Below are 16053 nucleotides of genomic sequence, written 5' to 3'. Positions count from 1 at the left end.
AAACATATAAAGCATAGCATGTGATTAATATATGATAAATAAAGCATGAATCACATGATATCAGAGCATCATAAAATATGATAAACATGAATAGCATGATAAAGCATGATTAAACATGATTAGATAGTCATGAAAAATATTTATTTCTCTCCATAGTTTTTCCTAACTTAAAACTTTCATAGTTCTCCCCCTTTTTGTCAAAGATCAAAAAGTTATTCCATAGGCTAAGTAGGGTTAAAATCTCCCTAAAATTGATTCTTCCCCTTTAGTATTGCACCAACAATCGTTTCGGAGGGAAAAGAATATCTTAAACTCTCAAAATATGCTGAAAACAGTAAATATCAGTCGACTCATAATGTATCAGTCGACTCAACAGTCGACTGCAATCTGACCCAGTCGACTGATAAACTGAATTTCAGTTATCAGAGACGAGATTGAAAAATGCATAAGTAATTGTACGAGTTTCAAAAATTTATGAAATTTCACACGTACATTACTTATGTCTAACACTATTTGAGAAAAATATTTTTGAAAAATTTTGGTCTCAATTATGGTAGTGTGATACAAATTCTAAAAATGGTTAGATAAGTTCAATAAATGTCCAACTTTGTATCAATATTTCTAATGGATATGAATTTTCTGATTTTGAGACTATCCTTAATATCCTGAGGGATTTTAAAATGTGTTTGATTTTGTTGGTTTAGGATTTAACCACAAGGCTCCCCCTAAACTTCATATAATCCTTTCAAACACTTTTGATATCATACACTCCCCCTTAACGATTCAAAATCACAACTCTTTGAAATTTAACCAATTAAGCTCCCCCTTAATGTTTTGAAATCACAACTCCTTAGATTTTAATCAATCAAACTCCCCCTTTAAGTTGTGAAATTCAATTTCTTCTTAATAGTTCAAACTCTAACTCTCCCTTAAGGTTTGAAAATATGCATTTGTAACACTTAAAAATCATTACTAAGCACATAGATAAATTCATCATATGAGATATCAAAATTTAAAACATCAATAAATGAAATATTAACATGAAAAGCATTTAAAGTTATCAAGCATGTTAAAAAATACAATCAAGTCATAGTTTAAAAACAAACATCCAAGTTCAAACATCCAAAAATAAGTCATAAATCAAAACATCCTAGCAAGATTACACAACCCAGATTTTCACCACATGTCATTTTCATCACTTGAAGAAGAAGACCACTCAGGAGTATGGAAGCACTTATGTAGCAAATTGATCATTTTCAGAATTTCTTGTTGTTGTTCATACACTTCGTTCTGTTTCTTTGCTACACTTTTAACTTCTTGGCACAGAGCACGAATTTCTGCTAGAGCCACTTTCCCCCGATCATCTACATCATGAAGTGTATCTTCTAACCGAGCAAGTCGCTCTTCATCACCTATGTTCTTGTGGTCATTTTCATTCTTCGCATCATCAGATTCAGAGGAGATTACCTCTTGAGTATTCTTCTTCATCCATCTCAAACCACCATCTGAGTAGATGATTCTTGCAAACTTTAGATGACGTGGACCTAACTGATCATAATCCTTTGAAAGGTATCTGATGGCCCCAACTGTAGTGTCAATTCCCTGGGATGCTAGGAATGATGTGATGATATGGCCAAATGGCATGAAGATCTTGCCATTGATGGGTTCAGAATGATATAGAATGGAATGATATATGTGAAGAGCAATGTCAATGTCAAGTGGAACTTCTAGAGCGAACATCATGATCAAATGAGGAATGCGTATTATCGATCGACCTCTAGACACAATAGGAAGGATGCAGTCAAGAACGATTCGATACCAGACATACTGATCTGCAGACAATTTTGTGACATCAAATCTAGTCCTAGATGCTTTCCTTGGTTCATTAAAATAGTAATCATGTATAGTGTCGATAGTCTCATGTGAGAATGAACCATAGATTTCTCCATCGACTTTAGGAAAGCATACGAAAGGATTCGAAGATGGACGAAGACCAAGGAAAGTTCTGATTAAATCTGGAGTGAAGTCAACATGCCTACCGGCGACAGTGGATATAAAGCGACTTTCAGTTATGTCGGTAGGTCTAAGATTGACATAAAATTCTTTGCACAAGTCTAAATTTATGCTACTTGTGCAATTTACAAGGGTTTCAAGCTGATAGTGCACAATACGGTCATAGATGTGAGGGACTGCAAACTGGAAGAATTGATGATTTATGTATCGACAATCTATAAAATGGAATTCAGAGGTTTCAAAGATATGTTGTCGTATTTTTGAAGGAAATCTGGGTAAAGGAGTGCGAAGGAAGTATTCAGGATCAGGATATTGCGGTAGGTCCTTATTTTTGCTAAGAACTATCCTCCTATGGGGTTTAAAAGCCATACGCTTTTGTCTAAGGATGAAAATATGCAATGAAAGATGAGAATGCATGAGAAAACAAAAGAAAGTTAGTTTTCAACAAAGATTTAGAGTAATAGAATCAAGACAAAGTTGATTTTGAAGGTATACCTCTTTGAAACCGGTTGATTCTCCATTAGAATTGAGAAAAGTAGTTGATTTGGATTAAAAGAAGGACTCCTTTGACTCTAGAAGACCTTGGGAACTTAGAGGAAGAAGAATTTCGGCAGAAAACGGCGCTGACTTAGGGTTGAAAGCAAATTCAGAAACTAGCCGTGGTTGCTATTTATAAAAGTATTCGCCTGTCAGTCGACTGATTATAGGTGAGTCGACTGGTATCAGTCGACTGGTGTAAAAACAGTCGACTGCCCTCTTATTTTGAACTTCACAGAAAGATTGGTCGAGTGCTGTGAACGTTCAGTCGACTCCTATCAGTCGACTGGTGGTCTATCAGTCGACTGCCATCGAATTTCAAAACTTCCAGAAAGATTGGTCGAGTGAATACTGAAGGTGAGTCAGTCGACTGCTCATGTAGCAGTCGACTGCCCTTAAATTTCGAAACTTTACAGAAAGATTGGTCGAGTCATTTTGGTCCTGAGTCGACTGATCAGTCGACTGATGAGAATTATCAGTCGACTGATATTCTGAATATGTTCTTTTCAGCATTATCAGTCGAATTTCAGTAATGCCATAGAAATTCCACAAAATTCAGAAAAATCTGAAATTTTGCGAGCACATTTGTTTCAATGATATCTATCAGGGAAAAATTATATTTCATGAAAATTCATCATAGTTTTTATGAATTGGCACAAACTTCAAGAATGTGCTTAAGTGTGCATTGTTAAGTATCACTATGATGCATTGTTGTGATTCCTATAGGTTTGTTACTGTCTAGCATTGTGATTGCATTTGTTATTTGATTTTCCAAACATTTTAAATATCCAATTATGACTAATGAGCAAGATATCCATGAGTTGAATATTTGCTATCCTCATAATTGGTCTATTATTGATATTTTGATACTTTCCATGCTATAACAATGTGCCATAAGCACAAGTAGAGCATGAGTATCATCCTAGCATCTCACATAATGATCAAGCAAGCTCAAGCACAATCAAAGTCATCCTAATTGTCTTGTGAGATGTTATTGTTAATGTAATGGCTCATGCATTGCTAAAATCAATCATTCTACAAAACACATTCCTAAACCCCTTCTTATATTTGTGAATTCATTTTCGGGTAAAGGTTTAGTGAATATATCGGCGAGGTTTGATTTGGATTCTATGTAGTTTAATTCTATATCACCTCTTGCTACATGATCCCTTATGAAATGATGTTTAATTTCTATGTGTTTGGTCCTAGAATGGTGAACCGGATTCTTAGTTAAGTTGATTGTACTCATGTTATCACATAGGACTTTTACATTGGTATAATTTAATTCATAGTCCTTAAGTGTGTGCATCATCCATAATAGTTGAGCCACACATCCCCCTAGGGCTACATACTCAGCTTCAGTAGTAGATAAAGCTACACATGGTTGCTTTCTACTACTCCAACTAACTAGGGAGGATCCAAGAAATTGGCATCCACCACTAGTACTCTTTCTATCTAGTTTGCATCCTGCATAATCTGAGTCAGTGTACCCTATCAAATCAAAATTTTGGTTCCTTGGGTACCAAAGACCAACATTCAAAGTTCCTTTGATATACCTCAAAATTCTTTTCACAATTGCAAGATGCGACTCCTTAGCACATGATTGGTATCTAGCACACATTCCAACCGCAAACAAAATATCGGGTCTACTAGCGGTTAAATAAAGAAGACTACCAATCATACTCCTATAGGTCTTAGAGTCTACATTCTTCCCTTCTTCATCCTTATCTAATTTTGCATTAGTTCCTATAGGGGTTGATATATTTTTGGCATTTTCCATTCCAAATTTCTTAATCATTTCCTTAGCATATTTTGTTTGATATACATGTGTTCCTTCATTTGTTTGTTTAACTTGTAAACCTAGAAAGAATGTGAGCTCTCCAACTAAGCTCATCTCAAATTCATTCTCCATATGCTTGATAAATTCATTTAAAAACTCATCATTTGTTGACCCAAAAATGATATCATCCACATAGACTTGGGCAACAAAAATCTCATTCTCCTTTGACTTTATAAACAAAGTTGGATCTATAGTTCCTCTTCTAAAGCCTTTAGAAATTAGAAAGGTAGACAACCTCTCATACCAAGCTCTTGGAGCTTGCTTTAATCCATATAAGGCTTTTCTAAGTTTATAGACATGATTAGGGTAGTCACTACTCTCAAAACCAGGAGGTTGCTCTACATAGACTTCCTCCTTTATAAACCCATTTAGGAAATGCCGATTTTACATCCATTTGATGTAATTTAAATCCCATATAAGCGGCATATCCTAAAAGTATTCTTATTGATTCTAATCTAGCCACGGGTGCATAGGTTTCATCATAGTCTAATCCTTCCACTTGGTTGAAACCTCTAGCTACTAATCTAGCCTTATTTCTTGTCACATTGCCTTGTTCATCTAATTTGTTCCTAAATACCCATTTTGTGGTAACAATTGTTTTATCATTGGGTCTTGGAACTAGATCTCATACATTACTTCTTTCAAATTGATTTAACTCTTCTTGCATGGCTAAAATCCAATCGGTATCACCTAAGGCTTCATCAATTGATTTAGGTTCAAATTGTGATATTAAAGCAATTTGATTTGATTCATTTCTAAAATGTGATCTTGTTCTAACACCTTGTTCAATATCTCCCACCACTTGGTCAATGGGATGATCTTGATGATGCCTAAGGTTTCTAGGCCTAGTGAGCTCATCACACTTGTTATTGTTGCATTGTAATTCATCATCTGAATCTCCTCTACCTCCCCCTAGATCATTGCTCTCAAGCTGTAGATTTTCAATTTCTTTTGTTATTTCTTTTGTTTTAGCATTTATATCCTCATCAATTTGGGATTTCCTAGGGTAGGTATTATTTGTTTCATCAAATTCAACATTAGAGGATTCTTCTATAATTTGAGTTCTTTTATTGTAAATTCTATAGCCTCTACTAGTCAATGAGTATCCTACAAGGATTCCTTCATCCGCCTTAGCTTCGAATTTTCTCAACTCATCCTTAGTGTTTAGGATGTAAGCCTTACACCCAAACACCCTAAAATAGTTTACTTTTGGTATCTTGCCACTCCATAATTCAAAAGGTGTTTTACCCAAGAATCTGTGAATTATTACCCGGTTTTGAATATAGCAAGCGGTATTAACCGCTTCTGCCCATAGGTATGTGGGTAAGGAGTAGGCATTAAGCATGGTCCTAGCGGCTTCTTGTAAGGCTCTATTCTTCCTCTCAACAACTCCATTTTGTTGAGGGGTCCTAGCACATGAAAATTCATGTTTATATCCATTTTCTAAACAAAATTTGGAGAAGTTTGAATTTTCAAACTCTCCACCATGATCACTCCTAATTCGGTTAATCCTAAGTTTTCTTTCATTTTCCACCCTCTTACAAAATCCAATAAATATTTCTAAGGTATCATCCTTATGTTTCATGAAGAACACCCATGTAAATCTAGAAAAATCATCTACAATCACCAAACAATATTTACTACCATTTAGAGAAGGAGTACTATGGCAATCAAACAAATCTAAGTGCAATAACTCTAAAGGTAAAGCAGTACTAGTTAGAGTTTTACCTTTGTGTGATGTTTTTGATTGCTTACCCTCTTGGCATGCATCACACAACTTGTCCTTGACATATTTGAGTTTGGGCAGTCCCTTTACTAGCTCCTTATTTGCCACCTTAGCTATTGTCTTCATGTTGACATGCCCAAGTCTCCTGTGCCATAACCATCCTGCTTCTTCTTGTGAAATAAAACACTCAACAGAAGGATTAGTAGCAAATGCCAAATTGATATAATATAAATTTTGTTTCCTATGTCCTTCTAGTATGATGTTATTCATTCCAATTTTCCTAACCAAACATTTGTTTGCATGGAAATCAACCTGATAGCCTGAGTCACATAATTGGCTCACACTAAGCAAGTTAAAACTCATGCCCTTAACTAATAGGACTCTATGAATGGTTATAGTGGGTGAGACTGCAATGGTTCCTTTTCCTATGATTTTCAACGTTTCATTGTTACCAAAGGACACATTTCCCTTCTTCATGTATTTGATTTTAGTAAATTTACCTACATCCCCGGTCATGTGGCTTGAACACCCGCTATCCAAAATCCACATGCCTTCATCCTTCTTTTCTTTTACCTACATGATACGAAAAACATCCTTTTTAGGTATCCAGAAGCTAGATTCACCTACATTTGCAAGATATTTCTTAGGTACCCATGCTAGTGTTCCCTTAGTGTTTTGCTTGCTAGATTGTGTTTGTCTACCTACAAGTGAAATATAGGACACTTCCTTAGGTCTATAACCTAAACCAGCTTTGTTGTAAACTGCTCTTTGACTGTTTAATATTAAATCAAGTTTCTGTGATCCTAAGGTAAACTTTTCTAAGCATGTCTTCAATTTTGCATTTTCCTTCTTTAATTTTTCATTTTCCTCATTTATTTCATCAAAGTCACTATGGTCACATGCAATGGTTCTAGCCTTCCTAAGTTCTTCTTTTAGGGCCTTGACTCTAGATTTTGATTTATCTAAAGAATGTTTAAGATAGTTAATAGTACGAAAAAGTAATTTCTGTTTACGACTATCCAATACCTCATCCTCGCTAGAGGAGGATTCGTCTTCACTTGATGACGCTTCATCACTGGAGGTGCTTGACTCTTCTCCTCGTGCCATGAGCGCCATGTGACGTGTGATGTGGCAAGTCTCCTCATCATCTGATGAGGACTCACTGCTTGAGTCATCCCACTTGGCTTGTGCCACCATCACCTCTTTCTTGCTTTTGTCCTTTTTCTTTTTCTCTTTTGATTCATCCTTCTTCTTTAGGTTTGGACAGTTCGGTCTTATGTGTCCTTTCCTGTTGCACTCATAGCAAGTAACATCAGTACTAAGACTTGAACTTTGATTATTACCTTGAGATGGCGTAAACATCTTCTTGAAATTTCTTTTTGTGAATCTTTTGGATTTCCCCATCATCTTCTTCACATAATGAGTCATCTCCTTTGATGTCATTTCTTCATCGCTATCTGAAGAGTCTTGCTCAGACTCTGATGACTCCTCCTTTTCCTTCTTCTTCTTTTTCTTCTCCTTATCTGCAATCAAAGCTACACCTTTCTCTTGTGTGCCCACATTAGCTTGTTCATGCAGTTGTAATTCACAAAACAACTCATCTAATTTAACACTTGATAAATCCCTTGACACTTTATATGCATCTACCATCGATGCCCATAAAGTAGTTCTCGGGAAGGCTTGTAGAACATACCTTACAAGATCGCGATTCTCGATCTTTTCGCCGATGACATGGAGTCCATTAACTATTTCTTTAAATCTTCCATGCATCTGGCTCACAGTTTCAGTGGATCTCATCGAGAAGGACTGTAGTTGGCTTACCAAGAGATCCTTCTTGGCTCTTCTAGATTCGCTTGATCCCTCGTTCAGTTCGATGAGTTTTTCCCAGAGTTCTTTGGCCGAGTTAAACGGTCCAACCTTGCTCAGTTGTTCTTTTGATAATCCGCATTGTAAAGTCGTCGTTGCTTTAGCATTCGCCTGTGCCTTCTTGCACACTTCTTTTGACCAGTCCTTTGTAGGGATAGTTTTTCCCTCTGCGTCTTTGGGTGTCTCGAACCCATCTACAATGCTAAACCAGTTCTCAATATCATTCATCAAATAATACTCCATCCTACCTTTCCAATAGGCGAAGTCGTTTCCGTCGAAGTACGGTGGTCGTGCGGTGCTATAACCCTCTTGGAACGCCATATGTTGCTCCGGTTGATTGTTAGATCCTCCGAAACGTACCTGCTCTGATACCACTTGTTGGGATCGGTTGGTTCGCTAGAGGGGGGTGAATAGCATTTTTCGAATCTTCTTTGATTGTTTCTCTGCAAGAGTGTTAGCGGAAGCAAAATATAATAGAGAAAATAATAAATCAACGCTAACCCGGTTCGTTTACTTGGTATCCACCTCCGCAGAGGTGACTACTCCAAGGATCCACACGCACGCACACACCCGCTGCACTATGAATCGTCTCCTTCTCGAAAACCTCGAAGGCGGAGAAACCTTTACAACCTTTTCGTTCTCCTCAAAAATGATGTGAAATAATGTTTTGGAGGAGAAGAAGAAAGCAAAGAATCAGAGAACAACAAGTTCTCAAAAGAAGCGCAAAGAGACAAAAGAATGGCAGAATTCTTGATCAGATCTCGAGCAGGCTTCTTTTATAATTCTGCAACATCAGTCGACTGCTGGCAGGGCCAGTCGACTGATGGCTTCAATCGGCAACAAAATCTTGCATTAAAGCGCATTAAATGCTTGCCATCTTTCTCCAACGTTCAAATATCAGTCGACTGATCCAAGACCAGTCGACTGGCATCAGTCGACTCCAATACTCCAGTCGACTGCCCAGTCGACTCCTGTCTTCCTCTGGCTCGACTGATTTTTCTGTGTAAGTCTGATTTATGAGCAGTCGACTGCTGGCAGGGCCAGTCGACTGGTAAAGCTGAAAAATCTCATTTCAGCTTCTCTTGACCTTGACCTCGGCCTTCAAACACCTCCTATAGCCTCGTGCCTCCCCTGGATGCTCCATCATCCTCGCACTAGCTTGAGATGCTTCCATCAGCTTCGTCATGTCAAGTCTTTGCCAAGACCAACCTTGGACTTCTCCTTGCCAAGACTACCCACTTGGACTTTTCTTTTGCCAAGACTTCCCCCTTGGACTTTTCTTTTGCCAAGACTTCCCACTTGGACTTTTCCTTTGCCAAGACTTCCCACTTGGACTTTTCTTTTGCCAAGACTTCCCACTTGGACTTTTCTTTTGCCAAGACTTTGGACTTTTCTTTTGCCAAGACTTCCCACTTGGACTTTTCCTTGCCAAGACTTTTGGACTTTTCTTTGCCAAGTCTTCAACCTGGACTTTTCTTGCCAAGTCTTCAACCTGGACTTCTGCAAACTTGCAAACATGTTAGATCACAAGTATTGCCTAACTTTAAACACGGTTTAGCCAAACATTGAAACTGAATGCTCTTGGGGCAAAGATTGCACCAACATAATTTTTATTTCTTATTTAGATAAATCTGATTATTCTTGTTCATTTGAAAATAAAATTTTTAATATTTTCTTAAATTCATTGACAATGATTCCTTAATTGATGAGTTATATAGATTACACACATTCATGCCTACTAACAACAAAATTATACAAAACATCAGTATGAAATGCAATTTGATTGACAAGAATTCTTTCATGGTGTGGCATAGGTGTTTAAGATATATGTCCAAACAATGCCTAGAAAGTTAATGCCATATGTAATTCTTGATTCCCTTAACATGTCAGACTTTGATATTTGCATAGAGTGTGTTAAGGGGAAAATGACTAACAAAAGAAATAAGGGTACAAGCTAATGTGATGAAGTCTTAGAACTAATACATACAAACATTTATGAACCGCTTCTTAAGACATCATGGAATGGACATAAGTAATTTATTAGTTTCATAGATGACTATTTACGATATGGTTATTTGTACCTTATTCATGAGAAGTCGCAATTCTTGGACATGTTTAAAATTTTTAATGCTGAAGTTGAAAATCGACTAGGTAAGAAAATTAAAGATGTTAGATTTGATCGTGGCGATGAATACTATAGTTGGTATGATGGATCAGGTGAACAACATCCTAGACCTTTTGTGAATTACCTTATTGAGTGTGGGATTGTACCTCATTATACCATGTCTGACGCTCCTAGTCAGAATGATATAGCTAAGCGATGTAATCGTACCCTAAAAGACAGGTGAAAAGTATGATGACTTTTTTTTTCTTTGTTGAAGTCATTGCAGGATAAGGTACTTAAGACTACAGTTTACCTATTTAATAGAGTACCCAATATGGTAAGGACTAAAAATCTATACGAGATATGGATGGATAGGAAGTCTAGTATTAGACATTTATACATCTGGAGTTGTCTAGCTAAAGTTAAACCTTATAGGCCTAATGAAAAGAAACTGGACTTAAGGACTGTAAGATGTCATTTTGTGAGATACTCTCAAAAATCTAGAGATTATAAATTTTATGACCACTTAAATAGATCCTTTTTTGAGATAGAAAATTCTAAATTTATTTAGGGTAATGGGAGCACTAAGCGAGGGAAGTATCTTTTGAGGACGAAAGAATTAACGATCCTATTAGAGTTACTACTAATGCAATAAGTAGTGGTATGATACTTATACCATACATTATGCATATTGCATGTCCAATTGGAGTAGTGAGTCAAGATATTTCCTTATCATCTCCAATACAATTGGAGAGACCTTCCACTGAGATTAAGGTACTGTCTTATATGGATGAGCAAGTACCTCAACCACCTCAATTATAAGTGTCTTTAAGGCGATCCACAAGGGATCAAAGATCCACAATTTCTCGTTATTATATTTATCTCTAAGAGAATGATTTTAACATTGGGTTGGAAAGTGATCCTGCATCTTTCCAAGAAGTCGAATAATGCTTTAATCCTGAGAGGTGGATCGAAGTCATAAAGGAAGAGTTAAAGTCTATGGTAGACAGTGGTGTTTAGAAACTTGTCGAATTGCTTGAAGGTATGAAATCTGTTGGTTGTAAATGGATATTTAAAATCAAGATGGATTCAAAAGGCAATGTCAAAAAGTATAAGACTCGTCTTTTGCCAAATAATTAACTCAAAAGGAGGACATTGATTACAAAGAGACTTTCTCACCTATGTCAATGAAAGATTCTCTTAGGTCATAACACTTGTAGTTCATTTTGATTTAGAGCTATATCAAATAAACATAAAGACTACATTCTTTAATAGTGATATTGAAGATATATATATATATATATGGTGCAGCAAAAAAATTTTGAATCTGAAGACTCAAAGCACATAATATATAGATTAAAGAAGTTCATTTATGAATTTAAATAGGTGTCCCATCAATGGTATCAAAAATTTGATCAGGTGGTTACTTCATTTGATTTTAAGGAGTTGATCAAGTTTATTATACTTATCCTGTATGTAGATGATATTTTGTTGGCTAGCAATAATAAAGGTATGTTGTATCAAACCAAGTCATTTCTATCATCTAATCAATGGTATCAGAAATTTGATCAGGTGGTTACTTCATTTGATTATAAGGAGTTGATCAAGTTTGTTATAGTTATCCTATATGTGGATTATATTTTGTTGGCTAGCAATAATAAAGGTATGTTGTATGAGACCAAGTCATTTCTATCAACCACTTTTGAAATGAAAGATCTTGGTGAAACATCCTTTATTTTAGGGATATAGATATGTTGTGATTATTCAAGATGCATTCTTAGATTTTCATAAAAGGTCTATATTGAAAATGTGCTTATGTGGTATGATATGCAAAACTATGCATCTGATGACACACCTATGTCTAGAGGTGACATATTCAATTTGCAGCTGTGTCCATAACTTGAACTTGAAATAAAAGAGATGCAACAATTTTCTTATGCATTAGCTATGGAAAGTCTCATGTATGCACAAGTTTGTACGTGCCCGAATATAACGTACATACTGGGGATGTTAGACAGGTATTTAAATAACACAAGATCGACGCATTAGAAAGGAGTGAAGAGAGTAATACAATATTTGCAAAAACTAAAGATTACATGCTCACATATCAAAGGTATAATCACTTGGAGGTGATTGGATATTCAGACTCAGACTTTGCTGGATACTTAGACAGCAGAAGGTCCACTTTAGGATATACTTTCATACTTGCTGGAAGGGTTATATCATAGAAAAACATCAAACAAACCCTGCTAGTCACTTCTACTGTAGAGGCATAGTTGATAGCTTACTACTATGAAGCATCTAATCATGAGATTTGGTTGTGGAACTTCATCACAACGTTGCAGATCATTGATGACATTGACAAACCATTGACGATCAATTATGATAATAAAGTTGTAGAACTTTATGTCAAGAATAACTGTAGCTCATCAAAGTCGAAGCACATTGACATCAAGTTTTTAATGGTTAAAGAAAGAATTTAGAGTGGTCTAGTGATAATAAAACATATTGGCATAGATTCCATGTTAACAGATTCACTCACCAAAAGCTTGTTGCCTAAAGTGTTTCATGTGCATGTGGTGGATATGAGGGTTCTTCCATTGGATGAAGTACCCATTTAGTGGAAGCCTGTATTTGGTTCTATATTAATAAACACATGCAATGGTGTTTTTCTTTATTATACGTATTTAAGTTCAAAAAACTTATGTGTATTTTATTTTAACAATAAAATAAAGTTATCATAATTTACTACAGTTGTTTACATATAGTGCTTGTAAATATGATATAAAATTTCTTTTAGAATCATAAGATTTAGATCATGATTTACTACTACAGTTTAGTATAAAGTGTTTACAAATATAATCAAGACCCTTTTGGGTCATCAAGAGGACGAGTTAAAAATTGATATGTATAGATGGCATTTTATATAATTTTCCTGCTACACAATCCATATCTTGATTTATATATGCCATTAATAACATTGGTATTGTGAGTTCTGTTAGGGCTTGTTACAATTATATTCTAGTATAACCTCTTTAATTTTATACCAATGAAGTTAATGAACCAAATTATTTTACAAGGTTGTTCTTTACCCATAAAATTTGACATTGTTGTTAATATCAACTAAGGATTACTTGTGTGTTGTATACAAATTGTTGGGATTACAATCAAAGTTCTACATTAGAAATACGTGAAGAAGATCATGAGTTTATAAGATGGAAGATATCTCTATTGGTATGAGGCCTTTTGGGAAGTCAAAAAATAAAACCATAAGGGCTTAGGCCCAAAGTGAACAATATTATACCATTGTGGAGATATGTTGATTCTATTGTACTAACAATTGGTATCAGAGTCATGATCTATGTGAAGTCATGTGGGGACCCTCAGGAAAAATAAAGGAAGTAGGAGAGGTCCTATGGTCTATGTGATGGATTAAGAGGACCAGACATCGAGGTAAGGAGGTCTGGTGGGTCAAGAGATCGAATGTCAAGCTAGTCTCGATTAGTGTATGATGGTCTTTCGTTTGAGGAGAGAATTGTGGGATTACAATCAAAGTCCTACATTGAAAATACATGAAGAAGATCATGAGTTTATAAGTAAAAGATATCTCCATTGGTATGAGACATTTTGTATAAAATTCAAAAATAAATCACGAGGACTAGCTTAGGCCCAAAGTGAACAATATCATACCATTGTGAGAAATATGTTGATTCCATCGCACTAACACAAATCACAAATAGGATGTGGGTTTACATGTGTAGAATTCATTAACCCACACTGTTATTATTAATGGACTGATAACGTCTTGGGTTGATTATAAATAGGGCATGACCCTCGTAAGGTTAAACTCTCTGATAGATTTCTCTACTTCCCATTGGTGAGGAGATAACTCTGACAAAAGACTAACCCCTTGCTTTCTTTTCTTCTCTGTAGGATTTGGATCACGTGGACGAAGCATTGAATCGATGACAATTTCGCTGCATTTGGATTCATCGTCTCAATTCCAGCTTATTTAATTTCTATCGTAATATCGATGTAACTAGATATTGTATGATTTATTTTATTGAGTTTATATGATTTAGAATTGTAACGCCCCCCCCCCCTCTTTCTTATACTAGTAGGGAGACGTTACGTACTTAAACTTTCCTTAACTTTTACTCATTAAATAAAATAACTCAAATAAACTTTTCTTTTTCTGTTTAGAATGCGGAAGCAAAAGAAATAAATATAAATTCTTGGACATAAAATAAACATTTATATAATTCTTGATCTTATTCCGCGGTTCCGCCGACACCACACATCAAACACTTCTCCAGCTGCCTCCTCTTTCCTATAACTTTTCCTTTCATTTATCTGCAATATGAGGAATGCAAACTATAAGCAACGCTTAGTAAGTACATCATCTAACTCACAAAAACCATAGAAAACTTCGTAATAACTGATTTATGCAACATGAATGTTCATATCTAAACATGTGAGGGGATTTTCAAAACATACTATTTCATAATAATTAAACATATTAAACATCCATCATTTGGGCCCTGACAAAGTACCAATGCGCGCATCCCTAACCGGTCCGGGGTAGCTAGCCACCGAAGCCGATTAGAGCGTACTAGGCACCTCGCGGCCTAGGGGCAACTTATGGAGCCCATCCCTTGGACACCTCACGGTCCGGTACTTGTCAACATCAAAATAAAGTACTTTCTTTCATATTACAATATCTTACTTCTTATATCATGCAATTCTACTATTTACATATGCTTTAACAAAATCATGCATATGCTTTAACAAAATCATGTTTATGGAAAAATACGGAAAACAACGGAACTACTCATACTGCAGGTGAGAGATGTACTTACTTCCTGCGCTAATTTTCTTACAATTCTTTCGTTAGAAAAGGAGATCTTTTCGGCGATCTTCCTATGTCTACGCGTTCTTCTCGCGGAGAGGAGAGTCCTTGTAGAAGAAGTTTTTCGTAAGCCTTCCTTGTGATCCTAGGGGACGGAATCCTCGTTCTTCGGGTTTGGGGCGCCGAGAGGGAGGAGAAAAGAGGGCGACGGCGTTCTGGGCGAGAGGTGAGGGAAGGGTTTTCGAAGATAATCAAAACCCTCTCTTAAGCCTCCTATTTATATTAAGTGATGCCTAGACCTAATTCGCCGATAAATAAAAATTCGGTTCCTTTTTATTCGGAACAGATTGCTGGGCCATTTGGTTATTGGAGATATTTTAGAAGTTGCAAATTTCTAAAGGTTGCGAGTTCAAATCTTGCCTTGGATATTTTTCTTCCTATTTATTTTAAACTAACTCGCCTATAATTAAATTTAGGTTCCTTCTTTTTTGGAACGGATCTGTTGGGTTTTTGGTTATTGGAAATATCTAAAGAATTGCAGATTCCTATAGGTTGTGGGTTCGAATCTCGCCTTGAATATTTTTTCTTTCTATTTAATTTTGCTACTTCCTCTAATCTAAAAATTCCAGAAAAATATTCTAAAATTCTAGAAAAATCATAGAATATTTCTAAAATTATTTTTGAGATTTTTCGGGCGTTACAGAATCCATGCGATTAAGAAAATAAATTCCCATCACCCATAGCTGCAGTTGGATAAGCAGAATTAGTCCATCATAGTCACAACTTCATAACAGCTTTAAGTTCATATCAACAAACATCCTTAAATATCATATACAAGTCTATAACATTATAATGTTTTTTTAACAAATAAAGATATGAAATTTAGTGTATAATAATTAATAAATTTAACTAAGAGTAGTTAAACATAAGGACATAGTAGAAGGATCCATATAGGATATAATCGATCTTATTTAGTGGGATAAATGATTGATTATTACTATTGCTATAGTTACTTATATACAAGTGTGCTAATGATATGTTTGATTAAAACTAGGTACTCCTTTAAACATGTTGGAAGATTGAAAACCACATTGTAAACTAACATTAATTAAACATGA

General features: G+C 35.7%; 1 protein-coding gene across 1 annotated transcript; it reads right to left on the bottom strand.

The window, feature by feature from the left end:
• Window positions 1-3580: 3580 nt before the first annotated feature.
• On the bottom strand, window positions 3581-4330 carry LOC141836087 (secreted RxLR effector protein 161-like). Its single transcript, XM_074723495.1, has one exon. It carries the CDS (start codon window positions 4328-4330, stop codon window positions 3581-3583), a length of 750 nt encoding a protein of 249 aa, XP_074579596.1.
• Between the last annotated feature and the right edge of the window lie 11723 nt (window positions 4331-16053).

The sequence above is a fragment of the Curcuma longa genome, chromosome 10 (genome assembly GCF_044706935.1).
Source record: "Curcuma longa cultivar G26 ecotype Majalengka, Jawa Barat chromosome 10, ITB_CL_G26_1.1, whole genome shotgun sequence".
Lineage (NCBI taxonomy): Eukaryota > Viridiplantae > Streptophyta > Magnoliopsida > Zingiberales > Zingiberaceae > Curcuma > Curcuma longa.
Note: the sequence above shows the minus strand (reverse complement) of the source record. Positions and strands in the feature narration are given on the sequence as shown.

Bases quoted from the DNA above. Each gene is read 5' to 3' on its own strand.
- LOC141836087 (XM_074723495.1), bottom strand. From the start codon at position 4,330: ATGGAAAATGCCAAAAATATATCAACCCCTATAGGAACTAATGCAAAA.